This window comes from Engystomops pustulosus, chromosome 6 (assembly GCF_040894005.1).
Source record: "Engystomops pustulosus chromosome 6, aEngPut4.maternal, whole genome shotgun sequence".
Classification (NCBI taxonomy): domain Eukaryota; kingdom Metazoa; phylum Chordata; class Amphibia; order Anura; family Leptodactylidae; genus Engystomops; species Engystomops pustulosus.
Genome location: NC_092416.1, coordinates 12765295 through 12792994, shown reverse-complemented (window position 1 = coordinate 12792994; position 27700 = coordinate 12765295). Strand labels below are relative to the sequence as shown.

At 42.2% G+C, this 27700-nt stretch overlaps 1 protein-coding gene across 1 annotated transcript; it reads left to right on the top strand.

The window, feature by feature from the left end:
- Window positions 1-714: 714 nt before the first annotated feature.
- Window positions 715-24850, top strand: FFAR2 (free fatty acid receptor 2). The gene is made up of 2 exons (XM_072155003.1): window positions 715-2224; window positions 21738-24850. The coding sequence occupies exons 1-2, from the start codon at window positions 2187-2189 to the stop codon at window positions 22702-22704; spliced, it is 1005 nt and encodes a 334-aa protein (XP_072011104.1). The 5' UTR covers window positions 715-2186; the 3' UTR covers window positions 22705-24850.
- The last annotated feature ends 2850 nt before the right edge of the window (window positions 24851-27700 follow it).

The following is a 27700-nucleotide window of genomic DNA, read 5'->3' as shown; positions in this document are numbered from 1 at the left end:
CCCGAGTACTTATTTTTCTGCCCAACAAATATAACACTGTGTATTGTGTTCCCTTCCCCTATTATAACCAACCCCTATTATGACCCTTTTCCATTGTTGACAATTGCAACAATGGAGTGAACATTGGGAACAGCCAGTGATTGGTTGCTGCAGATGTTCAGACAGTTATGACATTACTGGGGATCTCCCCTGTATACGCTCAGTGGAGGCCAGGTAGAGATATTCATTGCATCCGTCCCCTAAAGCCTCCAATGGCCTCCGCTGAACATATTAGTCGCTCAGCAGGAGAAAGCAGGATGGAAAGATGTAGCTTTCCGCATGTGTCTATCCTATGTTTTCCAGTGTATATGATGTATACGGTGCAGGCGGAGGCATACACTATACGTCTATAGATACACTCAGCGGAAGATGTCATGTGTCTGCAGCCTTGTTTTACAAAGGGTTAACTAAACTTGATACATAAAACAGCTTAACGGGGAATCTGAGGGATTCGAAACTTTCTATATTTTTATGTTTTATTAGATTTGCATCTATTAGTCTCTCCATGTCCCCATCAGTCCTCGTCCTCCCCGTGTCTGGGGGAGGGGCTGACGCTGACACTTGACATTTCCTTCTCTGTCTGTGCGATTAGTATCTTGTATGAAGATCTGACGTCACCTTCTGAAAGTTTACTTAACTGTGGGCAGGCAGCGGGCAGAGCAGCAGTGACCTGTGGGCAGCACAAGCAGAGGAGCAGTGACCTGCAGCAGAGGAGCAGTGATCTGCAGCAGAGGAGCAGTGACCTGTGGGCAGCACAAGCAGAGGAGCAGTGACCTGCAGCAGAGGAGAAGTGATCTGCAGCAGAGGAGCAGTGACCTGTGGGCAGCGCAAGCAGATGAGCAGTGACCTGCAGCAGAGGAGCAGTGACCTGCAGCAGAGGATCAGTGACCTGCAGCAGAGGAGCAGTGATCTGCTGCAGAGGAGCAGTGACCTGCAGCGGAGGAGCAGTGACCTGCACATAGCAGCAGAGGAGCAGTGACCTGCAGCAGAGGAACAGTGACCTGTGGCCAGCAGCAGAGGAGCAGTGACCTGCAGCAGAGGAGCAGTGATCTGCAGCAGAGGAGCAGTGACCTGCAGCGGAGGAGCAGTGACCTGCAGCGGAGGAACAGTGACCTGCCGCAGAGGAGCAGTGACCTGCAGCAGAGGAACAGTGACCTGCAGCAGAGGAACAGTGACCTGTGGCCAGCAGCATAGGAGCAGTGACCTGCAGCAGAGGAACAGTGACCTGTGGCCAGCAGCATAGGAGCAGTGACCTGCATCAGAGGAGCAGTGACCTGTGGCCAGCAGCATAGGAGCAGTGACCTGCATCAGAGGAGCAGTGACCTGCATCAGAGGAGCAGTGACCTGCAGCAGAGGAACAGTGACCTGTGGCCAGCAGCATAGGAGCAGTGACCTGCAGCAGAGGAACAGTGACCTGTGGCCAGCAGCATAGGAGCAGTGACCTGCAGCAGAGGAACAGTGACCTGTGGCCAGCAGCATAGGAGCAGTGACCTGCAGCAGAGGAACAGTGACCTGTGGCCAGCAGCATAGGAGCAGTGACCTGCATCAGAGGAGCAGTGACCTGTGGCCAGCAGCATAGGAGCAGTGACCTGCATCAGAGGAGCAGTGACCTGCAGCAGAGGAGCAGTGACCTGTGGGCAGCAGCAGAGGAGCAGTGACCTGCAGATAGCAGCATAGGAGCAGTGACCTGCAGTGTCCTGCAGCAAAGAAACAGTGACCTGCAGCAGAGGAGCAGTGACCTGCAACAGAGGAGCAGTGACCTGTGGGCAGCAGCAGAGGAGCAGTGACCTGCAGCAGAGGAGCAGTGACCTGCAGCAGAGGAGCAGTGACCTGTGGGCAGCAGCAGAGGAGCAGTGACCTGTGGGCAGCAGTAGAGGAGCAGTGACCTGCAGCAGAGGAGCAGTGACCTGTGGGCAGCAGCAGAGGAGCAGTGACCTGCAGCGGAGGAGCAGTGACCTGCAGCAGAGGAGCAGTGACCTGCAGCAGCTCCTGATGTGGTGATCCCCACCCTGAGGACATGCACAGCTGCCCGTACCCTGGATACAACATCTCATCAGTGGTCGCAGTTTATAGATTCCGCTTCTTCTTTCTATCCCTGGAATGGGAAGTCTGTGAAGTCGCTCCACCTGGATAATCCAGAAACTGCAATGGAAGTGACTTCTAACTCATCCGGCACCACTGAGGGGTAAGTGACTGAATGTTGGATTGTGTGCAGGAGGATGAATCCTAGCATCATAGTGGATGAGGGTGAAAAAAGACGCAGGTCCATCAAGTCCAACCAATAAATCCTACAGTGTTGAATGAAGATATGTATATATGAGATACAGTAAGTGGTTCTGCAGTCCTGTAGGAAATCACAGATAATATCATCACAGTAAACTCATGGCAGCTCCATCTATGTGATTTGGGATCTAAGTGAATTTTTTCATAGTAATGTAGGCGACTGGTGTCATACTGTATCCTGCAGTAACATGTATGATCCCAGGACGGGGAAAGCTGGAATGTATGTTATAGTATCTAATATTAATGAAAGCTTCTGCATGAGGTCAGTTTCAATGAAAATCACTGTACAGAAAGAAAGAATTAATCGATAGATATGAGATAGATATGAGATAGATAGATAGATAGATAGGAGATAGATAGATAGATAGGAGATAGATAGATAGATATGAGATAGATAGAAGATAGATAGATAGATAGATAGATAGATAGGAGGTAGATAGATAGATAGATAGATAGATAGATAGGAGATAGATAGATAGATAGATAATTAGATAGATAGATAGATAGGAGATAGATAGATAGATAGATAATTAGATAGATAGATAATTAGATAGATAGATAGATAGATAGATAGGAGGTAGATAGATAGATAGATAGATAGATAGGAGATAGATAGATAGATAGATAGATAGATAGATAGATAAATAGAAGATAGATAGATAATTAGATAGATAGATAGATAGATAGGAGATAGATAGATAGATAGATAGATAGATAGATAGATAAATAGAAGATAGATAGATAATTAGATAGATAGATAGATAGGAGATAGATAGATAGATAGATAGATAGGAGATAGATAGATAGATAGATAGATAGGAGATAGATAGATAGATAGATAGATAGATAGATAGGAGATAGATAGATAGATAGATATGAGATAGATAGATAGATAGATAGATAGGAGATAGATAGATAGATAGATAGATAGATAGATAGGAGATAGATAGATAGATAGATAGGAGATAGATAGATAGATAGATAGATAGGAGATAGATAGATAGATAGATAGATAGATAGATAGATAGATAGATAGATAGATAGGAGATAGATAGATAGATAGATAGATAGATATGAGATAGATAGATAGATAGATAGATAGATAGATAGGTAGATAGATAGATATGAGATAGATAGATAGATAGATAGATAGATACTTCAGGAAATGCAAAAAACAGCACACTTCAAGTAAAGTCCACTAGGGGCAGTGGGTGCACGCTCACAGGGACCAGGCCCCAGGTCCTTCAATAGCAAACTCCAGAAAAGTAAGCAGCACTCCAAAACAGCAATGGTTAAGTGATGAAAAAAGTGTTTCTTTTATTCCATGCTTCAAAGTACAGTGAAGTACAGCGACGTTTCGGCTCCAAGGAGCCTTTTTCAAGCCCTGAAGCATGGAATAAAAGAAACACTTTTTTCATCACTTAACCATTGCTGTTTTGGAGTGCTGCTTACTTTTCTGGAGTTAGATAGATAGATAGATAGATAGATAGATAGATAGATAGGAGATAGATAGATAGATAGATAGATAGATAGATAGATAGATAGATAGATAGATAGATAGATAGGAGATAGATAGATAGGAGATAGATAGATAGATAGATAGATAGATAGATAGATAGATAGATAGATAGGAGATAGATAGATAGGAGATAGATAGATAGATAGATAGATAGATAGATAGATATGAGATAGATAGAAGATAGATAGATAGATAGATAGATAGATAGATAGATAGATAGATAATTAGATAGATAGATAGATAGGAGGTAGATAGATAGATAGATAGGAGATAGATAGATAGATAGATAGATAAATAGATAGATAGATAGATAGATAGGAGATAGATAGATAGATAGATAGGAGATAGATAGATAGATAATTAGATAGATAGATAGATAATTAGATAGATAGATAGATAGATAGGAGGTAGATAGATAGATAGATAGATAAATAGAAGATAGATAGATAAATAGAAGATAGATAGATAAATAGATAGATAGATAGATAGATAGATAGATAGATAGATAGGAGATAGATAGATAGATAGATAGGTAGATAGATAGATAGATAGATAGATAGATAGATAGATAGGAGATAGATAGATAGATAGATAGATAGGAGATAGATAGATAGATAGATAGATAGATAGGAGATAGATAGATAGATAGGTAGATAGATAGATAGATAGATAGGAGATAGATAGATAGATAGATAGATAGATAGATAGATATGAGATAGATAGATAGATAGATAGATAGATAGATAGATAGATAGATAGATAGGAGAGATATAGATAGGTAGATAGATAGATAGATAGATAGATATGAGATAGATAGATAGATAGGAGATAGATAGATAGATAGATAGATAGATAGATAGATAGATAGATAGATAGATAGATATGAGATAGATAGATAGGAGATAGATAGATAGATAGATAGATAGATAGATAGATAGATAGGAGATAGATAGGAGATACATTTTGTCACTTCTGTTATAGTAGATTAGATACATGTATCTCAGCTCAGGTGTAGGTGTTATATGGCGGCCATCCAGCTGGATGCGGCTCAGCACAGACTTCCTTTCAAAGCCTGACATCTCTAACTGTCTGGTAGATTTATAATTCAGGAGTCTGGGAAAGCTGGGTGACAAGCTTAGAACGCGCTGTGCTTGTGTCTGTCAGCCGTCTTTCCCACCACGGATGATGGATGTTCTCCTTTGGAGTTGTCCCTGGCGGCTCAGATGTTTTATAGAAACCTTAGAAGTCATAAACCACGAAGTCTCAGGAAGAGGAGACAAATATTTAGGAGGGGGCGGACGTGTTTTCAGCAAAGGTGATGAGTTTGGTGCCAAAATTTCACGGGCCAAGACTCGGTATCTAAGGAGCGATGTCCTGGAGAAGTTTACTTAGAGGGGGTCTCCACGGGGGATAATAGTTACAGCTCGGAGGTCCCCTGCCCGGAGGGTCCTGTGGACTAAAGTGACCCCCTACTCCTCCGCACCCTTCTGTCGTCCATCTGTGAGCGAGAACTGTCACACATGATGTCATCTTCTGCTCAATGAAAAATAGTAGGAATTTTTTCAACAATAAAAATAAAAGTAATTTCTTTACTGACCAAGAAACCAGAGCGGTAATTATGTCCGACCACAGGGGATCCCCCTCCCGTCCACAAGTTACAGGAGTCTCTTTGCTATGACCAAATAGAATGGGACGTTATTGTCTGTAATTGGCAGTATATAAAACTCCACAGAACTTGTATTCATTTAAAGGGAACCTGGCAGGAAATTTAATCCCCTTTAAATATATACATTTTATGCAAATCACCTGATGTAAGTCCTATGAGCGTCTTTCTCAGTCTAACATATTTATAAGTCTCCTTCACAGCCGAGCCTACAGTATGAGAGAGAATGAAGGAGCTGATTTCTCTTCAGCGAGTCACACACAGCCAACGTCTCTCTAAAGTCCCTCCTCCCTTAGGAATTCTCTTCAGCGAGTCACACATAGGCAACATCTCTCTAAAGTCCCTCCTCCCTTAGGAATTCTCTTCAGCGAGTCACACATAGCCAACGTCTCTCTAAAGTCCCTCCTCCCTTAGGAATTCTCTTCATCGAGTCATACACAGCCAACGTCTCTCTAAAGTCCCTCCTCCCTTAGGAATTCTCTTCAGTGAGTCACACACAGCCAACGTCTCTCTAAAGTCCCTCCTCCCTTAGGAATTCTCTTCAGCGAGTCACACACAGCCAACGTCTCTCTCAGCTCCCTTATCCCCCCCCTCGGAAATTATCTTCATCCAGTCACACACAACCAAGATCTCTCTTAAGTCACTCTTTTCACCTCCCTTAGGAATTCTCTTCAGGGTGTCAAAAACAGTCAATGGGGCAGATTTACTTAGCTGGTCCTGTCGCAATCCCGCGGTGCGTTGCCCGACGAGGATTCGGGTCTGCCGCGATTCACTAAGGTCGTGCGTCCAACTTCCTGTATGTGTCGCTTCCCTGCCGAGGTGCGCCGGAGTTCACCTTCTTCTTCCTGGTGCTTGTAAGTGCATATCTTGCAACACAATTCTATATGTTAAGTCTTGTCTAAAGGCCACGCCCCCCAATTTCTGACACGTGCAAGCACAGATGCACCAAAATCTGATCGCGTGTGCCAAAATCCTTGGGCAATTCGGTGCAAAGCGGAAATTGTCGGGAAACCCGATGAAAATGCGCTCCTTAGTAAATGAGCCCCTATGTCTTTCTCAACTCCCGCATTGCAGCTTACTTCATGAATTCTCTTTAGCCAATCACACACAGCCAGTGTCTCACTATTGTCCCTCACTCCCCCCTCCCTCAGGAATTCTTTCCATCCAGTGTCTCTCTCAAAGCATATTTTTTGGCAATTAATTGGAAAATGCAGGTAAAATTTTCACTCCAAACATAGTCTGGCATCCCCTGAGTCACAGAGGCGGCTGTGCAAAATTTTGTGATTATAAATGTGACACACACATACACTCAGCTCTATATATTAGATAACACACTGTTTCATTTTAATTATACTATAATGACATTGCTCTTCATTACATTATATAATAGCTTATTACACTGTATCACATTATACTTTATCACATTATACTTACATTATACTGTATCATAATAGATAACAAGGTATCACTTTACAGTATAACGTATCACATTGTGTTGCACTAAATGACATAATAGCTTATCACACTGTATCACATTACACTATAGTATTATACACTGTATCACATTACACTATAGTATTATACATTGTATCACATTACACTATAGTATTATACATTGTATCACATTACAATATAGTATTATACATTGTATCACATTACACTATAGTATTATACATTCTATAAGATTCCATTACAGCTTTTTACACTGTATTACATCACATTAAATCCGACTAAATTGTATCACATTATATTACACGGTATAACGTTACATTATACTCTACCACATGGCGCATGTTGTCATATTACATGTCACACTGTAACATTACTGTATCACGAAAGATTACATGTATTACATTAGAGCACATTGTATCGATTTATACGACATTACACTGTATCCCGATACATTATAGTAAAGCACATTACAGTATATTGTATATTACATTATAGCTTGTTACGCTGTACCCCGTTACATTGTAGTACATTATCATAGAGCATTTTATATGGTTTCATATGACATTGTACCGTATCACTTCTAATTGTAGCTCATAACATTATCTTTTGACTGTGTTACATTATAGTTTATTAATGATATGATATTATAGCTGTATCACATTACACTGTACACTAATATATGTATCACATTACACTGTATACTAATATATGTATCACATTACACTGTACAGTATTATATGTATCACATTACACTGTACGCTAATATATGTATCACATTACACTGTACAGTATTATATGTATCATATTACACTCTACACTATTATATGTATCATATTACACTGTACACTAATATATGTATCACATTGCCCTGTGCAGTATTAAATGTATCACATTACACTGTACTATTATATGTATCATATTACACTGTACACTATTATATATCTTATTACACTGTATCATATCATGTAGCAGCAGGTTGTATTGCAGCACACGGCACTTGCAGCTTATTACACTATGACACACAGTATTATATCGCAGAGGACCAGCACCTCACATTGCGCCCGACTGGACTGTTACCAATAGAGAAGAGAAATGTATTGAACAATCGCTCTGTCTAGACTTTATAGAGTGAATTTATACCCTTTGGGCTGCATCTGCGTCATTTAAGGAACAGTAATAAGGATCAATATCTCAGCATCCAGTGAGTTTTATGCAACTAATAATAATTCCTATATTTATATAGCGCACACAGATTACACAGCGCTGCGCAGAGTTATCCAAATCAGTCCCTGTCCCCAATGGGGCTCACAATCTAATCACCCTACCAGTATGTTTTAGAGTGTGGGAGGAAACCAGAAGACCCGGAGGAAACCCACACAAACACAACTACAACTTCATCACGAAAATGTCATCTGTAACCCCTCTGCTCTCCTTGTATTACAGCCCCTGGTGAAAGGATTGGGTTTAATATCATTACATGAGAAAATTGCGTATGTCACAAAAAATACTCATGAATGAGACTCGTTCTGTATAGTCTGATGTAGCAGAGCTGGATTAGGTTCATGGCAGCCTAGCACCCAGGATCCCCATGTCCCGGGACTGTGGAGTGTCACCCTGACATAACATAGTGCAGGCGCTGCTCCCACTCATATAAAACTTCAGTCTTGATAATACATAAGAGAAAATTTGGATAGTAAACTTCAAAGCCCAGAATGTGCGCCTGCAGATCCCATAAAACACTAAGAATGTAAACAGAGGAGACCGGTATAAAAGGGACGGCTCTTAAATCAAAATGTCCCTTTAAATATACAACTTCAGGGTTCCCTTTTTTGTCACTTAAGTAAATATCCACCGGCACTGATGAAGGAGTTTGGGAATGTCCCCAGTTCTCTCTCTATTAATTGGCTCATGACACATGACACATAACAGATGCCATTTTTTTTAAATAAATCAATGAACCATGCAAATAGCTGACACATTTGAATAGTTTATCAGGGGTCTGTGTGCCCTGAGCCCCCCGCCAGCTGCACACACTTCCCCTTTCCTACCTCCATCCTTCAGACTCTACAGTAAGTCAACCTCAGGAGAGAGGAGGGGAGAGGAGAGAGGAGGGGAGAGGAGAGGAGAGGAGGGAGAGAGGAGAAGGGGAGGAGAGAGGAGGGGAAAGGAGAGAGGAGGGAAGGAGAGAGGAGGGGAGAGGAGAGGAGAGAGGAGGGGATGGGAGGGGAGAGGAGAGAGGAGGGAGAGAGGAGAAGGGGAGGAGAGAGGAGGGGAAAGGAGAGAGGAGGGAAGGAGAGAGGAGGGGAGAGGAGAGAGGAGGGAGGAGGGGAGGGGAGAGGAGAGAGGAGGGGAGAGGAGAGGAGAGGAGGGAGAGAGGAGAAGGGGAGGAGAGAGGAGGGGAAAGGAGAGAGGAGGGGAGAGGAGAGAGGAGGGGAGAGGAGAGAGGAGGGGAGAGGAGAGAGGAGGGGAGAGGAGAGAGGAGGGGAGAGGAGAGGAGAGGAGGGAGAGAGGAGAAGGGGAGGAGAGAGGAGGGGAAAGGAGAGAGGAGGGAAGGAGAGAGGAGGGAAGGAGAGAGGAGGGGAGGGGAGAGGAGAGGAGAGGAGGGAGAGAGGAGAAGGAGAGGAGAAGGATAGGAGAGAGGAGGGGAGAGTGGAGCAGAGGAGGGGGGAAAGGAGATGAAGGGAGAGAGAGGAGAAAGAGAGGAGAAGGGGAGGAGAGAAAGAAAGAGAGGGGGTAGGAGAAGAGGAAGGGAGAAGGGGAGAGGAAGGGAGAGAGGAGGAGGGGAGACGGGAAGAGGAAGGGAGAGCGGAAGGGAGAGAGGAGCAGGGGAGAAGAGGGAGTGAAAATGGAAAGAAGAGATAGGGGGAAGACAGGAGGGGGAAAGAGAGAATGCAAGGAGAGAAAGGGAAGAGAGAGATGCGGAGGGGGGGGAGAGGAGAAGAGAAGAGCAAATGGAAAGAGAGGAGAGAGAAGGGGAAACGGCGAGAAAGAGAGGAGGAAGAGGGACTGGAGATGGAGAGGAGGGAGTAGGAGAGATAAGGGGAGGAAAGGAGAGGGGAAAAGGAGGAGAGAGAATGGGAGGATAATATGGTGATAGATAGTAAAGAATAGAACTGGAGATGAAATGGGAGGGACTGGAAATGGAGATGGAGGGGAGGGAGTAGTGGAGGGGAGAGGTAAGGAGAGTTGGGGCGGAGAGGAGAAAAGGGAAGAGGAGAAATATGAAGGTTTGATGGGTAGCAAGAAGGTGGGACAGATGGAGTGTAAGGAAGTGGAGATGCTTTTAGTAAAAGCTATAGAAAGCTTCCCTTTGGATGATACAGCAGAACACAGTCACAGTGCACCAGCTACAATCCTGGAATATAAATCCACATTCAACAGTCCGGTTGCTACTAACAGAATAGACAAAGGTCTGACTACAAATCTCTCCAGGGACTATACATAACACTGACTGCAGTCTGTGTGGCCAAAGCTACTGACAGGTTCCCTTTCATACTGTGCAGTAACTGTTCCCCTCTCAGCTCTGGGTTTCCAGTTGACAGCTATATCCTTTGTACACTAGCTGTGTGCTCACTGTATATTACGTGTCTCTGGAGAACTCGCCTGCATAATGTGTTAGTAAATATTGTGACTATTAAGTGTCTTTTTGAGTATCTCATGAAGAGACGAGAACATGAGAATCTGTACAAACATAAATACTAACACGGAGGAGCGCAGCCCGATACTTACCCTTATTAGTATCTTCTCCAACTGCATTACACATACGTGTCACACCGCACAACACAGACACAGCGCACACTGACATCTGCAACATGTATCAACGTATATGTATAATCCTATTCTACTTAGAATTATGTAGAAATTGAACATTACAATAATTATACTCCTGTACATAGGGGGCAGTATTATAGTAGTTATATTCTTGTACATAGGGGGCAGTATTATAGTAGTTATATTCCTGTACATAGGGGGCAGTATTATAGTAGTTATATTCTTGTACATAGGGGGCAGTATTATAGTAGTTATATTCTTGTACATAGGGGGCAGTATTATAGTAGTTATATTCTTGTACATAGGGGGCAGTATTATAGTAGTTATATTCCTGTACATAGGGGGCAGTATTGTAGTAGTTATATTCCTGTACATAGGGGGCAGTATTATAGTAGTTATATTCCTGTACATAGGGGGCAGTATTATAGTAGATATATTCCTGTACATAGGAGGCAGTATTATAGTAGTTATATTCCTGTACATAGGAGGCAGTATTATAGTAGTTATATTCCTGTACATAGAGGGCAGTATTATAGTAGTTATATTCCTCTACATAGGGGCCAGTATTATAGTAGTTATATTCCTCTACATAGGGGCCAGTATTATAGTAGTTATATTCCTGTACATAGGGGGCAGTATTATAGTAGTTATATTCTTGTACATAGGGGGCAGTATTATAGTAGTTATATTCTTGTACATAGGGGGCAGTATTATAGTAGTTATATTCCTGTACATAGAGGGCAGTATTATAGTAGTTATATTCCTGTACATAGGGGGCAGTATTATAGTAGTTATATTCCTGTACATAGGGGGCAGTATTATAGTAGTTATATTCCTGTACATAGGGGGCAGTATTATAGTAGTTATATTCTTGTACATAGGGGGCAGTATTATAGTAGTTATATTCCTCTACATAGGGGCCAGTATTATAGTAGTTATATTCCTGTACATAGGGGGCAGTATTATAGTAGTTATATTCTTGTACATAGGGGGCAGTATTATAGTAGTTATATTCTTGTACATAGGGGGCAGTATTATAGTAGTTATATTCCTGTACATAGAGGGCAGTATTATAGTAGTTATATTCCTGTACATAGGGGGCAGTATTATAGTAGTTATATTCCTGTACATAGGGGGCAGTATTATAGTAGTTATATTCCTGTACATAGGGGGCAGTATTATAGTAGTTATATTCCTGTACATAGGGGGCAGTATTATACTAGTTATATTCTTGTACATAGGGGGCAGTATTATACTAGTTATATTCTTGTACATAGGGGGCAGTATTATAGTAGTTATATTCCTCTACATAGGGGCCAGTATTATAGTAGTTATATTCCTGTACATAGGGGGCAGTATTATAGTAGTTATATTCTTGTACATAGGGGGCAGTATTATAGTAATTATATTCTTGTACATAGGGGGCAGTATTATAGTAGTTTTATTCCTGTACATAGGGGGCAGTATTATAGTAGTTATATTCCTGTACATAGGGGGCAGTATTATAGTAGTTATATTCCTGTACATAGGGGGCAGTATTATAGTAGTTATATTCTTGTACATAGGGGGCAGTATTATAGTAATTATATTCTTGTACATAGGGGGCAGTATTATAGTAGTTATATTCCTGTACATAGGGGGCAGTATTATAGTAGTTATATTCCTATACATAGGGGGCAGTATTATAGTAGTTATATTCTTGTACATAGGGGGCAGTATTATAGTAGTTATATTCCTGTACATAGGGGGCAGTATTATAGTAGTTATATTCCTATACATAGGGGGCAGTATTATAGTAGTTATATTCTTGTACATAGGGGGCAGTATTATAGTAGTTATATTCCTGTACATAGGGGGCAGTATTATAGTAGTTATATTCTTGTACATAGGGGGCAGTATTATAGTAGTTATATTCTTGTACATAGGGGGCCGTATTATAGTAGTTATATTCTTGTACATAGGGGGCAGTATTATAGTAGTTATATTCTTGTACATAGGGGGCAGTATTATAGTAGTTATATTCTTGTACATAGGGGACAGTATTATAGTAGTTATATTCTTGTACATAGGGGCAGTATTATAGTAGTTATATTCCTATACATAGGGGGCAGTATTATAGTAGTTATATTCTTGTACATAGGGGCAGTATTATAGTAGTTATATTCTTGTACATAGGGGGCAGTATTATAGTAGTTATATTCCTGTACATAGGGGGCAGTATTATAGTAGTTATATTCCTATACATAGGGGGCAGTATTATAGTAATTATATTCTTGTACATAGGGGGCAGTATTATAGTAGTTATATTCCTATACATAGGGGGCAGTATTATAGTAATTATATTCTTGTACATAGGGGGCAGTATTATAGTAGTTATATTCCTATACATAGGGGGCAGTATTATAGTAGTTATATTCCTGTACATAGGGGGCAGTATTATAGTAGTTATATTCTTGTACATAGGGGGCAGTATTATAGTAATTATATTCTTGTACATAGGGGGCAGTATTATAGTAGTTATATTCCTGTACATAGGGGGCAGTATTATAGTAGTTATATTCCTGTACATAGGGGGCAGTATTATAGTAGTTATATTTTGTACATAGAGGGCAGTATTATAGTAGTTATATTCCTGTACATAGTAGGCAGTATTATAGTAGTTATATTCCTGTACATAGGGGGCAGTATTATAGTAGTTATATTCCTGTACATAGGGGGCAGTATTATAGTAGTTATATTCTTGTACATAGGGGGCAGTATTATAGTAGTTATATTCTTGTACATAGGGGGCAGTATTATAGTAGTTATATTCTTGTACATAGGGGACAGTATTATAGTAGTTATATTCTTGTACATAGGGGCAGAATTATAGTAGTTATATTCCAGTACATAGGGGGCAGTATTATAGTAGTTATATTCTTGTACATAGGGGGCAGTATTATAGTAGTTATATTCCTGTACATAGGGGGCAGAATTATAATAGTTATATTCTTGGACATAGGGGGCAGTATTATAGTAGTTATATTCCTGTACATAGGGGGTGTATTATAGCAGTTATATTCTTGTACATAGGGGGCAGTATTATAGTAGTTATATTCTTGTACATAGGGGGCAGTATTATAGTAGTTATATTCTTGTACATAGGGGGCAGTATTATAGTAGTTATATTCTTGTACATAGGGGGCAGTATTATAGTAGTTATATTCTTGTACATAGGGGGCAGTATTATAGTAGTTATATTTCTGTACATAGGGGGCAGTATTATAGTAGTTATATTCTTGTACATAGGGGGCAGTATTATAGTAGTTATATTCTTGTACATAGGGGGCAGTATTATAGTAGTTATATTCTTGTACATAGGGGGCAGTATTATAGTAGTTATATTCTTGTACATAGGGGGCAGTATTATAGTAGTTATATTCTTGTACATAGGGGGCAGTATTATAGTAGTTATATTCTTGTACATAGGGGGCAGTATTATAGTAGTTATATTCTTGTACATAGGGGCAGTATTAGAGTAGTTATATTCTTGTACATAGGGGGCAGTATTATAGTAGTTATATTCTTGTACATTGGGGGCAGTATTATAGTAGTTATATTCCTGTACATAGGGGGTGTATTATAGCAGTTATATTCTTGTACATAGGGGGCAGTATTATAGTAGTTATATTCTTGTACATAGGGGGCAGTATTATAGTACTTATATTCTTGTACATAGGGGGCAGTATTATAGTAGTTATATTCTTGTACATAGGGGGCAGTATTATAGTAGTTATATTCTTGTACATTGGGGGCAGTATTATAGTAGTTATATTCCTGTACATAGGGGGTGTATTATAGCAGTTATATTCTTGTACATAGGGGGCAGTATTATAGTAGTTATATTCTTGTACATAGGGGGCAGTATTATAGTACTTATATTCTTGTACATAGGGGGCAGTATTATAGTAGTTATATTCTTGTACATAGGGGGCAGTATTATAGTAGTTATATTCTTGTACATAGGGGGCAGTATTATAGTAGTTATATTCTTGTACATAGGAGGCAGTATTATAGTAGTTATATTCTTGTACATAGGGGGCAGTATTATAGTAGTTATATTCTTGTACATAGGGGGCAGTATTATAGTAGTTATATTTCTGTACATAGGGGGCAGTATTATAGTAGTTATATTCTTGTACATAGGGGGCAGTATTATAGTAGTTATATTCTTGTACATAGGGGGCAGTATTATAGTAGTTATATTCTTGTACATAGGGGGCAGTATTATAGTAGTTATATTCTTGTGCATAGGGGGCAGTATTATAGTAGTTATATTCTTGTACATAGGGGGCAGTATTATAGTAGTTATATTCTTGTACATAGGGGGCAGTATTATAGTAGTTATATTCTTGTACATAGGGGCAGTATTAGAGTAGTTATATTCTTGTACATAGGGGGCAGTATTATAGTAGTTATATTCTTGTACATAGGGGGCAGTATTATAGTAGTTATATTCTTGTACATAGGGGGCAGTATTATTGTAGTTATATTTCTGTACATAGGGGGCAGTATTATAGTAGTTATATTCTTGTACATAGGGGGCAGTATTATAGTAGTTATATTCTTGTACATAGGGGGCAGTATTATAGTAGTTATATTCTTGTACATAGGGGGCAGTATTATAGTAGTTATATTCTTGTACATAGGGGGCAGTATTATAGTAGTTATATTCTTGTACATAGGGGGCAGTATTATAGTAGTTATATTCTTGTACATAGGGGGCAGTATTATAGTAGTTATATTCTTGTACATAGGGGCAGTATTAGAGTAGTTATATTCTTGTACATAGGGGGCAGTATTATAGTAGTTATATTCTTGTACATTGGGGGCAGTATTATAGTAGTTATATTCCTGTACATAGGGGGTGTATTATAGCAGTTATATTCTTGTACATAGGGGGCAGTATTATAGTAGTTATATTCTTGTACATAGGGGGCAGTATTATAGTAGTTATATTCCTGTACATAGGGGGCAGTATTATAGTAGTTATATTCTTGTACATAGGTGGCAGTATTATAGTAGTTATATTCCTGTACATAGGGGGCAGTATTATAGTAGTTATATTCTTGTACATAGGGGGCAGTATTATAGTAGTTATATTCCTGTACATAGAGGGCAGTATTATAGTAGTTATATTCCTGTACATAGGAGGCAGTATTATAGTAGTTATATTCCTGTACATAGGGGGCAGTATTATAGTAGTTATATTCTTGTACATAGGGGGCAGTATATTACAGCTGTTGTAGCTCTTGCACTATGATGGAAGGGTCATGTATAATGAAAACATTGGATGTAGTAATAGTTCTTGTTACTCTGGTTACTTCCTGCTGTATTGATGTGGGTGATTGATGAGATGTTACTGAGGTTGGTTATTAATAACCTATAATGTCTTACAGAACAGACGCTTCAGACTCTTGCAGGAAATAATAACTTCCAGGTGATATTTGGGGATTTACCTCTGGGGTAATAAATGATGTTCTATGTTGATTTGCTGTGTGTTGTTTTCTTTTGTACAATAGGACTTGTAGTGTATCAGCGGCCCCTGGTATACAGCGTATACTCCTGCGCCAGCTGTGTCAATAATCCCTGTGTATGGAGGGTGACAGATTGGAGGAGGAAGATGGAGTCTTATCTTGTGTTGTCTCTGTCCACATCATCTCCTCCCAGCAATGTCACATTATTACAATGGGAACAGATAAATAATGTGATGCAGGGAAATCAATGGGAATTTATAATTATTACTAGGAAGGACGGAGGAGGACAATGAGAGGACAATGAGGGGACAATGAGAGGACAATGAGGGGACAATGAGAGGACAATGAGAGGACAATGAGGGGACAATGAGAGGACAATGAGAGGACAATGAGAGGACAATGAGGGGACAAAGAGAGGACAAAGAGAGGACAATGAGAGGACAATGAGAGGACAATGAGAGGACAATGAGAGGACAATGAGGGGACAATGAGAGGACAAAGAGAGGACAATGAGAGGACAATGAGGGGACAATGAGGGGACAAAGAGAGGACAAAGAGAGGACAATGAGAGGACAATGAGAGGACAATGAGAGGACAATGAGAGGACAATGAGGGGACAATGAGAGGACAATGAGAGGACAATGAGGGGACAATGAGGGGACAAAGAGAGGACAAAGAGAGGACAAAGAGAGGACAATGAGAGGACAATGAGGGGACAATGAGAGGACAATGAGAGGACAATGAGAGGACAAAGAGAGGACAATGAGGGGACAATGAGAGGACAAAGAGAGGACAATGAGGGGACAATGAGAGGACAAAGAGAGGACAAAGAGAGGACAAAGAGAGGACAATGAGAGGACAAAGAGAGGACAAAGAGAGGACAATGAGAGGACAATGAGGGGACAATGAGGGGACAAAGAGAGGACAAAGAGAGGACAAAGAGAGGACAAAGAGAGGACAATGAGAGGACAATGAGGGGACAATGAGGGGACAAAGAGAGGACAAAGAGAGGACAATGAGTGGACAATGAGAGGACAATGAGAGGACAATGAGGGGACAATGAGAGGACAAAGAGAGGACAAAGAGAGGACAATGAGAGGACAATGAGGGGACAATGAGAGGACAATGAGAGGACAAAGAGAGGACAATGAGGGGACAATGAGAGGACAATGAGAGGACAAAGAGAGGACAATGAGGGGACAATGAGAGGACAAAGAGAGGACAATGAGGGGACAATGAGAGGACAAAGAGAGGACAATGAGAGGACAATGAGAGGACAATGAGAGGACAAAGAGAGGACAAAGAGAGGACAAAGAGAGGACAATGAGAGGACAAAGAGAGGACAAAGAGAGGACAATGAGAGGACAATGAGATGACAAAGAGAGGACAAAGAGAGGACAAAGAGAGGACAAAGAGAGGACAATGAGAGGACAAAGAGAGAACAAAGAGGGGACAATGAGAGGACAATGAGAGGACAAAGAGAGGACAATGAGAGGACAATGAGAGGACAAAGAGAGGACAAAGAGAGGACAATGAGAGGACAAAGAGAGGACAATGAGAGGACAAAGAGAGGACAATGAGAGGACAAAGAGATGTAACCAGGACCTGAATTATAAGAGACAAGTTATAGGGACTTCCAAGAGCATTAATAAGGCTCAGTTCACACTGCTGTTCCTTATCACAGTTAGAAAATGGAAACAACGGAGGTTTGACGCAGTCATTATATCAGTTTTGATGCATAGAGATAGATTGGGGGTCATTTATCTAATTTCCCTCTTCCCTGGTCTCTTTTTGCTCCTGTTGTGAGTCTATTTTTTGCGCCTAATTTGTCGTTTTGGCTCTTTGCCAAATGCAGTTTTTTTGCATCTTATTGAGCGCAAATTGAAAAAAAACAAAACACATTGGGGGTCATTTACTACGGGCCCGCATCGCGTTTTTCCTTCGCGTTACCCGAATATTTCCGATTTGCACCGATTTTCCCTGAATTGCCCCGGGATTTTGGCGCACGTGATCGGATTGTGGCGCATCGCCACCGGCATGCACGTGACGGAAATCGGGGGGGGTGTGGCCATAAGAAAAACCCGACGGGTTCGTAAAAAACGCCGCATTTAAAAAAAAAAGTGTCGCTCGACACGCACTTACCTGCGCTTGTCCACCTGGTGGACATCGGGCGCACGACCTTAGTGAATCGCCGGAAGACCCGAATCCTCCACAGAGAACGCGCCGCTGGATCGCGAATGGACCGGGTAAGTAAATCTGCCCCAATTTGTTGCACAAATCACTCCATTGCCTTTCCTAAGCAGGGTCATGGCTCACGTGTTATTACACCCATATAGGTGCAATAGTATAATAAAATAGGTGCAAAACAGACATTACGCAGCAAAAAAGTGCAAAAACACCAACAGAAGGAAAAGATAAATGACCCCCAATAGGTGCTGGTGCTACATGCGCCATTGCTCGTCCCTTTTGATATATTGGCTCGCATTTCCTGATATATCCGGTGCCTGATCGCGTGGCCGGGAAATTCTACACCAAGTCCTTCCAACCGTACAATTGTGCTGTCACTTGTGTCCGAACCTGGTGCGTTCTATAGCCCAATCGCTTAAACTGTAAGTTAAAGGGAACCTGTCAGCAGGAAAGTACTTTTTCAGCTGGTGACAGTTTCTATGCTATGCTGATTTTTAAAAATTCGGAATACTGACAGTACTTTATAAAAGTTTATTTCACATTACCAAAGGAAAAAATTTACATTCCTGGTGACAGGTTCACTTTAAATTTGGGCATATGAAGTGTCATGGTCTACAAAAAAATTGTCGGAAAAAAAAGTCACACATTTTTGTGCAGAACCATGCAGAACTTGAGTAATACCGCCATACAGTGCTGCAGTAATACCAACAGATAGCGCTAAACTAGTTTACAGAGCAATTGAGGGAGAAGTTGGTGCAGCCCTTACACATAGCAATATTGGTCCTACCAAAAATTTTCGGTTTAGTTGACCCCCACCTGGTAGTTATGGGCATTACAGGATTTTTTGGAATTGTGACCTGAATTATGAGGTATAAGATACGACATCCAGGAGATTCCCAGTATCCGTATCGCTGGTGGCCCTGGCAGAGGACATTGTGGGGGGGGGGGGGGGCACCCGTTCTACGTCGCTGTTTACACTGGAAGCACAAATGTTTTCTATGTTTGTACAAAAAATTCCCATTATTAGGAAAAGGAATAAATGTTTATACGGGAGGAAAACCACTAAATCACTTGCACACTCTGCCGGAGAGAAAACTCTCAAGAGATTCTAACTGCACAAGATGAATCAAAACAAGCCTCCAAAATGTCAAAATAATTTAAAGGGAGTGTGTCAGGTCCAAAATGCCTCCCACACCATTACTAGGACCCAGGGGCCTTCAATAGGAGCAGAAACTGAAGAAGCAATGCGGAGATAATCATCTTGGTACAGCTATGCAAATAAGCCTGCAAGTGCAGTGGAGGCGGGCTCAATGTGAAAGTGCAGTGGAGGTGGGCTCAATGTGAAAGTGCAGTGGAGGTGGGCTCAATGTGCAAGTGCAGTGGAGGCGGGCTCAATGTGCAAGTGCAGTGGAGGCGGCCTCAATGTGCAAGTGCTCGAGTTCTCAATTAGTAAAATCAGTAATTGACGTTTTAAAATTCAAGGCTCTTTGTAGGAAAAGGAGGCAGTGAGTCCCGCCCCCAGTGCACTTGCAGGGTGATTTGCATATTACTTAAAAATTCTTCTGATTACAAAGATTGTACAGTATTGTTCCCATTAACAGGTTAAATAAAAATATTGATGACCTATCATAAAGATATCTCCTCAGTATCTCTGCTTTCTGTGTAGTGGTGGAGTAAGTGGTCAAGTCTTACAACGTTTCAGTTGATCAGGAACTGATTTGCAGTAACCTGGATTGACCATTAGGGACAGAATGGCGCTGTGACGTGTGGGGGGAGGGCCGACTCCAGGTTTCAGTAGGCCCCTGGGCGACAGAGCCTCAGTGGGCCCCTTTGCAGTGAACTCATGTAGTGGCATTAGAAATTCAGAAACAAAAACAGTCTCCTGTTCCTTAAAATATTCCCTAGTTTATCACCCCAAACAGCCCCCCCATGGTTACTTCATATAAAGCCCCCGCTCACCCCATGGATTCCTTATGTACAGCCCCCCAGCAGCTCTGGGCCCCCAGCACTTGCCCAGGTGAACCCAGAGCAAGCGCCAGCCCTGTGTGGGGGGACTGGATATGGGGCCCCCAGGACTCTAATATAAGTCTTATATAGAGAACTGAAGTTTAGCAGAGAAGTATTCATTCATGTGGTCAGTAACAGGTGGCTCCTTAGAAACATTTTGTTGATATTAATGAGCCCCAAGTTAGAATTTATAGTCACCTTCTATGCTAATTATACACTCCGCTGTCAAGTGGGCGGTGCCAGGCCATCTGCACTGCCCAGCACAACATCCAACTAAATCCTGGCTTGTACGATTGTTTTCAAGTCATGATAACCCCCCCCCCATTGATGCTAAAACTATGAACCGACTAAATAAATAGAGTAAAACTTATAGTAAAATATCAATTCGAGAATAAAACTTATGAATAGAGTAAAAAAAAAATGGACCCACAAATATCTTTAAGGTATTTTGCATATTAGCGCCAACATGTTCCATGAGATATTTTCCATCTTGAGGTTGTGGAAGGGGGCAGTCTATTTTTTCCTCAACCCGATGTCTCTACTTTGTCCACGTCTTGTTTCCGAGATCTCTCTGAACGTTGGACTCCCTGGAAACGCGTCGTAAGGAGTCGTCAGCATCCATATCTTACATCCATTAACGAGGCAGTCATCCATGTAAATTATCTGATCAGCACCCGGCATTTAATTAGAAATATTGATTACCGCGCTCATTTCAGGCAGCGGCTGAAGCTCCGAGCCATCACAGGCTTAGGCAAGGTCTGACTTATTAGATTACTCCGTAACCAGTCTCATCATAAAAACCTCATGAGCATATTCTCATATCCGCCTCACAAATCTCTGTTTGACAGAGAATTAAAAATAAATTGCCTAACATATAAATATCCTATGGCTCCATGCATGAGGGTCCTGACCATCTACATGAGGTTAAGACCCCAAGCAATCATACAAGGTATCCAGTGTCGGGCTGGGTTTCTTTAGAGCCACCAGAGAAAATCAATCTGGGGGCCCACTCTTCACCCCCCCCCCCCCCCAGGAAGTATACTCTAGCAGCCTCCAAATTGTGTTGTTTTCTGATGGAGCCCTGATGGGCCCACCGGAGGATCCTTTGGTACTCCGGTGGGCCAGTCCGACACTGAAGGTATCTACATCAGAAACAGCCTTATCAACCTTAATTATGGTCAGAAATGGTGGCCCGTCCTGGATTTTCTTCTCGATTTTGAGAACTTCGCATGAAATAGTTGAGTTGGTCTTCCATCTTGACACTTCCACTTCTATCATGATTTTGTTCTTTTCTTGACAGGTTTCATGCCTTTGCAGAGCACACCGAGATAGTCCTGACCGTCTACATCTTGACGTTCCTGTTGGGCCTGCCTTCCAACCTGTTGGCTTTCTACGCCTTTCTAATCAAAGTCCGTAAGAAGCCGACACCAGTGGACATCCTTCTCCTCAACCTGACCATCTCGGATCTCCTCTTGCTGTTCTTCCTTCCTTTAAAGATGAGAGAGGCTGCCTCTGGTATGATATGGGACATGCCATTGTTTCTTTGCCCCCTTACAGGTTTTTGCTACTACAGCAGCATCTACATCAGTACCTTGTTCCTCACAGCCATAAGTGTAGAGCGATACCTTGGAGTGGCTTTTCCGATCAAGTACAAGCTCCACCGTAAACCGTCCTACGCTGTATTCGCGAGCATTTGTTTCTGGTTAGTTGCTTGTGCTCACTGCAGCATTGTGTATATTGTTCAGTACTCCATACCCAACAATTCCAATCTCACCCAATCCAAATGCTACGAAAACTTTACCGATGATCAGCTGAGGGTTCTGCTCCCTGTCCGATTGGAGATAAGTTTAGTCCTTTTCTTCATTCCATCCATCGTAACTCTTTACTGCTACATAAACTTTGTACGGATTCTCTTGACTCTACCCAACATCCAACGTCAGAGGAAGCAGCGAGCCATCGGCTTGTCCTTGGCCACCCTTGCCAACTTTTGCATCTGCTTTGCTCCGTACAACTTATCTCATGTTATTGGGTTCATCACAAAGGCAAGTCCACAGTGGAGGGTGCACACTCTTCTCCTCAGCACCTTGAATACCGCGTTGGATCCAGTGGTTTTCTATTTCACGTCGACGGCGGTGAAGAAAACATTGTTCGACATTTTGGCCATCGTCTTAAAAAAATTAAGGAACGTTTGGCCATGTAAGAAACTCTGTCTGCCTCCATCCGACCTTTCTTTTAGAGACAGCAATGTAGATAGGTCCTCCACATAAGACTCGAGGACGATGTGAGAATATGGTATACAGGCACCGACTGGACCAAAGGTCCTGGACAACTGGTTTGTAGAACCCAACAACCTCGAAGAGAGTCAGTGTTAACAGAGAGTCTTCCATATAGAAGGAAGACCTAATAAAGGAGATGACAAAGAAACGGAAGAGATCCAGGACCTAAAGGATCGCGATCTTTGCTTCAGTGAAATATCAATGTTTTATAATGTATATAATGGCTGAATTGTATTGCTGATACTTGTATATTATAAAGATAAATTATAAAGTGTTTATAATATGCGTGTAATTTTATCACTTTTTAAATTGTCATCACAGTGACCTGCCGGGAAAGTTTGGTTTCAGATTTAACTGGTTAATTGTATATGGAATACACATTGAACATCAAGTACATCCATTGATTTATTTGCCTTGTATTATGTAGAAGAGCTGCACTCACTATTCTTCTGGTGCCCAAGGCAACCAATTAGAGCTCAGCTTTCAGTTTCCCACTGATCCTGAGTTACATCCTATATTGTACCCCAGAGATGAACTCATATTTCTGCTGGTGGTGCAGTCACTAGGGCAAATTTACTTACCCGGTCCTGTCGTGAACCCTGATCCGGACGGTCCGACGAAGATGAAGTCCGGCGCGATTCACGTAGCTCGGGCGCCCGATATCCTGCATGTGTTACTTCCCAGCTGTGGTCCGCCGGAGTTCACCTTCTTCTTCCCGGTGTATGTAAGTGCATTGTCTTGCGACACAAATTGTTAGATCCCGCGCGTAGTCCAAATCCGTTGGATCGTCTGACGGCCCGCCCCCCGATTAGTGTCGCCTGAAAGTCGGCGCCGATGTGAAAAAATCCGATTGTGTGCTCCAAAAACCATTTCTAAATGCGGCGCAACACGGAAATCGCCGGGTATTCCATCAATAGTGCAGACCGCGGTCCCTTAGTAAATGAGCCCCACTGTACATACATGACATTACTTATCCTGTATTTTAGAAAATTTGATTTCACTGTTAAAATCTTCATAAACCATTAAAAAAAAAAACTCCCCAAGCCTAAAGGAATTTTTCTTTCCGTATCCTGAGCTGCTGAGTTGATTCTACTGGGGGGGAAAAGGAAATTAAGCTCCACCCCCTGTGCTCCCAAAATACCCTTCACCACAGCACAAACTTTACTCTATACATAAATGTAGAATGACCGACACGTTACATCCAACAGTTCTACAAACAGATAAAAAGACTACTTTCTACTTATTTATACTTTCATTTCTTTGGAGTTAATGGGGCTCATTTACTTACCCGGTTCTGTCGCAATCCAGCGGCGCGTTCTCTGACGAGGATTCGGGTTCTGCCGGATTCACTAAGGTCGTGTGCCCGATGTCCACCAGGTGTCGCTGCTGCGCCGAGGTCTGTCAGAGTTCACCTTCTCCCCGGTGCATGTAAGTGCTGATCTTGCGACACAATATTTTTTTTTTTAAATACTGCGGTTTTTCCGAATCCGTCAGGTTTTCTGAGACGGCCCCCCCCATTTCCGTTGCATGCAAGCGGGGCAATTCAGGGACAAACGGCGCAAAACGCTAATATTCAGGAAACCCAGCGATTCGGCCCCCAATAGTAAATGAGCCCCAATATTTTTATTTATTTTTGATGCTTTTTTTTATCATTTCAGAAATTGGTCACTTTTCACAGCGATATTTTCCTAGATTTTTATTGCCACCATTTAGCGATTAGTAACTGCAACATTTTTCGTCCCTGTTGGATTTGCCAAAACAGTGAAAACCTTGTGAAAAATGATGACTTTTATAGAGATTTTGGTTCAGAATATTTGAATATTTTTAGAAGAAAACATCGATGGGATTCTCGTATATGTTGTGCCCGGCTGCTGATGACTGTACATAATGAAAAATTGTATTTATGGAGAATATAAATGAATCTGTCTCAAAGGAGAATCTGATCCGATACCCAAATTAACCAATCAGAATTCAGCTTTCATTTTAAGCCAATGGGAGCTCGGCTGTTTTTGGGTACAAAATTAAAAGCTGAATTTTGATTGGCTGCTTATCATGATACATAATGGGGTCCCTTTGTGTCTGTGTGATATAACTTGAATGTGATGTGTGATGTATGTAAACGCTGAATATCATGAATAATGCAAAATAAAGATATATTTTCTACATTATAGATTTTGTCTTATTGACTTATTTCATATTCGTTAGAAAAATAAGAAGGGGGGGACTTCTGTCATATGTCTCTGGGACTGTATCATTATACAGTAATATTCTAAAGGACCCTACACTCATAGACCCCGTGTAGGACCCTCAATGACCCCTCCTCTGATGACATCGTCCTGCTTCCTGATTCCCCTCTGTAATTGAGTAATAAATGTGTATGCATCTTTAAGACGCATGTACATTTGATTGGTAAGAGGCAATGCACAATTACACATGTGCCCCATTTCCCAGATAACGAATACACAAGGAGAGCAGAGAGTTGCAGAAGACTGGAGAAGCTAAGGGAGAGCAGGCAAGTAAGTCATTTTGAATGCTGGTTACTGTACTGTGACTGCTGGCTATTGGAAGTATTCCTGTTACATCTGGCTACCCGGGGCAGCACTGTGACTACTGGCTACTGGGGGGATCACTGTGACTACTGGGGGATCATCGTGACTACTGTGGGTATTACTGTGACTACTGGCTACTGGGTGATCACTGTGACTACTGGGGGGATCCCTGTGGCTACTGGCTCCTGGGTGATCACTTTGACTACTGGGGGGATCCCTGTAACTGCTGGCTCCTGGGGGGATCACTGTGACTACTGACTATTGGTTGGATCGCTGTGACTACTGCCTACTGCAGTGGGTAGTGGGTATCACTGTGACTACTGGGGGATCATAGTGACTATTGGCTTCTGCAGGCCTCCCTGTGATTATTGGCTACTGCGGGTATTACTTAACTTCTGGCTACTTGGTGGATCACTGTGACTATTGGCTACGGTGGGTATTACTGTGACTACTGGCTACTGGATGATCACTGTGATTACTGGGAGGATCCCTGTAACTGCTTGCTCCTGGGTGGATCGCTATGACTACTGTCTACCGTGGGTATTACTGTGACTACTGGCTACGGGGTGGATCGCTATGACTACTGGCTACTGTGGGTATTACTGTGACTACTGACTAGATCGCTGTGACTACTGGCTACTACAGGTATCACTGCGACTACTGGCTACTGTGGATATTACTGTGACTCCTGGCTCCTGGGTGGATCGCTGTGGCTACTGGCTACTGTGGGTATTACTGTGACTACTGGCTACTGGGTGGATCGCTGTGACTACTGGCTACTGTGGGTATTACTGTGACTACTGGCTACTGGGTGGATCGCTGTGACTACTGGCTACTGTGGGTATTACTGTGACTACTGGCTACTGGGTGAATCGCTGTGACTACTGGCTACTGCAGGTGTCACTGTGACTACTGGCTACTGGCTGGATCGCTGTGACTACTGGCTAGTGTGGGTATTACTTCGACTACTGGCTACTGCAGGTATCACTGTGACTACTGGTTACTGTGGATATCACTGTGACTACTGGCTACTGGGTGGATCGCTGTGACTACTGGCTACTGTGGGTATTACTGTGACTACTGGCTACTGGGTGAATCGCTGTGACTACTGGCTACTGCAGGTGTCACTGTGACTACTGGCTACTGTGGGTATTACTGTGACTACTGGCTACTGGCTGGATCGCTGTGACTACTGGCTAGTGTGGGTATTACTTCGACTACTGGCTACTGCAGGTATCACTGTGACTACTGGTTACTGTGGATATCACTGTGACTACTGGCTACTGGGTGGATCGCTGTGACTACAATTTCAATTCATAACAGTAGCAAAATGACAGTTATGAGGTAGCATCAATAATTAGTTTATGTTTGGGGGTCACCACAACATGAGGAACTGTATAAAAGGGTCACGACATTAGGAAGGTTGAGAATCTCTGTCCTAGAGGATCCTCTGGTGGCCTAGGTTTATCCTAATTTTTAGGATTCCCTGCATAGTTCTATTTGATACGTGTTGGTGTAATTGGGACCTCACTTTGTGGCTCCTCCCCGGGGCTCTAGTAGGACGTGATATCCGCTCGGAGCCAGGTCCTTGAGAAATATTTTATATTAGTAAATTTCATGTTTTACAAGACTCACTGTTTCGTTAACCCTGGTTTTACGAGGTGGATTATTTACACATATACTGGACCATTGAACTGAATGAATGGACATCAGATAACTCCACGGAGGGAAACAATGCCTCGTCTGCCGCCTCCTCCAGTGCCAGGACGGTCAAATATTAGGATTTCATATCAGCCCTCGTATCTCACCGACCTTCTCCTGGTTGTACAAGGATTGTAGCGCATCAACCAAAGCACAGATCTAATGAAGCTGACGTTGTCTTGTTACTGTGATATATCACACGTACAGTTATACTTCTAAATACTAATCTCTAAAAGGGATTTTCCCATCTTTATTAAGATTGCACAGAACAACCCCTTTAAGAACAGGGCTGGTTCTGGTCTAAAATGGGGATTGAAGACAGAACTGGTTAAGTACAATTTAATCCCTCCCTCTGAGGATGAGATGCCCTTCATGACCCCTCCCTCTGATGATAAGATGCCCTTCCTGACCCCTCCCTCTGATGATAAGATGCCCTTCCTGACCCCTCCCTCTGATGATAAGATTACTCTGCAGACCCCTCCCTCTGATGATAAGATGCCCTTCCTGAGCCCTGACCCCTCCCTCTGATAATAAGATGCCCTTCATGACCCCTCCCTCTGATGATAAGATGCCCTTCCTGACCCCTCCCTCTGATGATAAGATGCCCTTCCTGACCCCTCCCTCTGATGATAAGATTACTCTGCAGACCCCTCCCTCTGATGATAAGATGCCCTTCCTGAGTCCTGACCCCTCCCTCTGATAATAAGATGCCCTTCCTGACCCCTCCCTCTGATGAT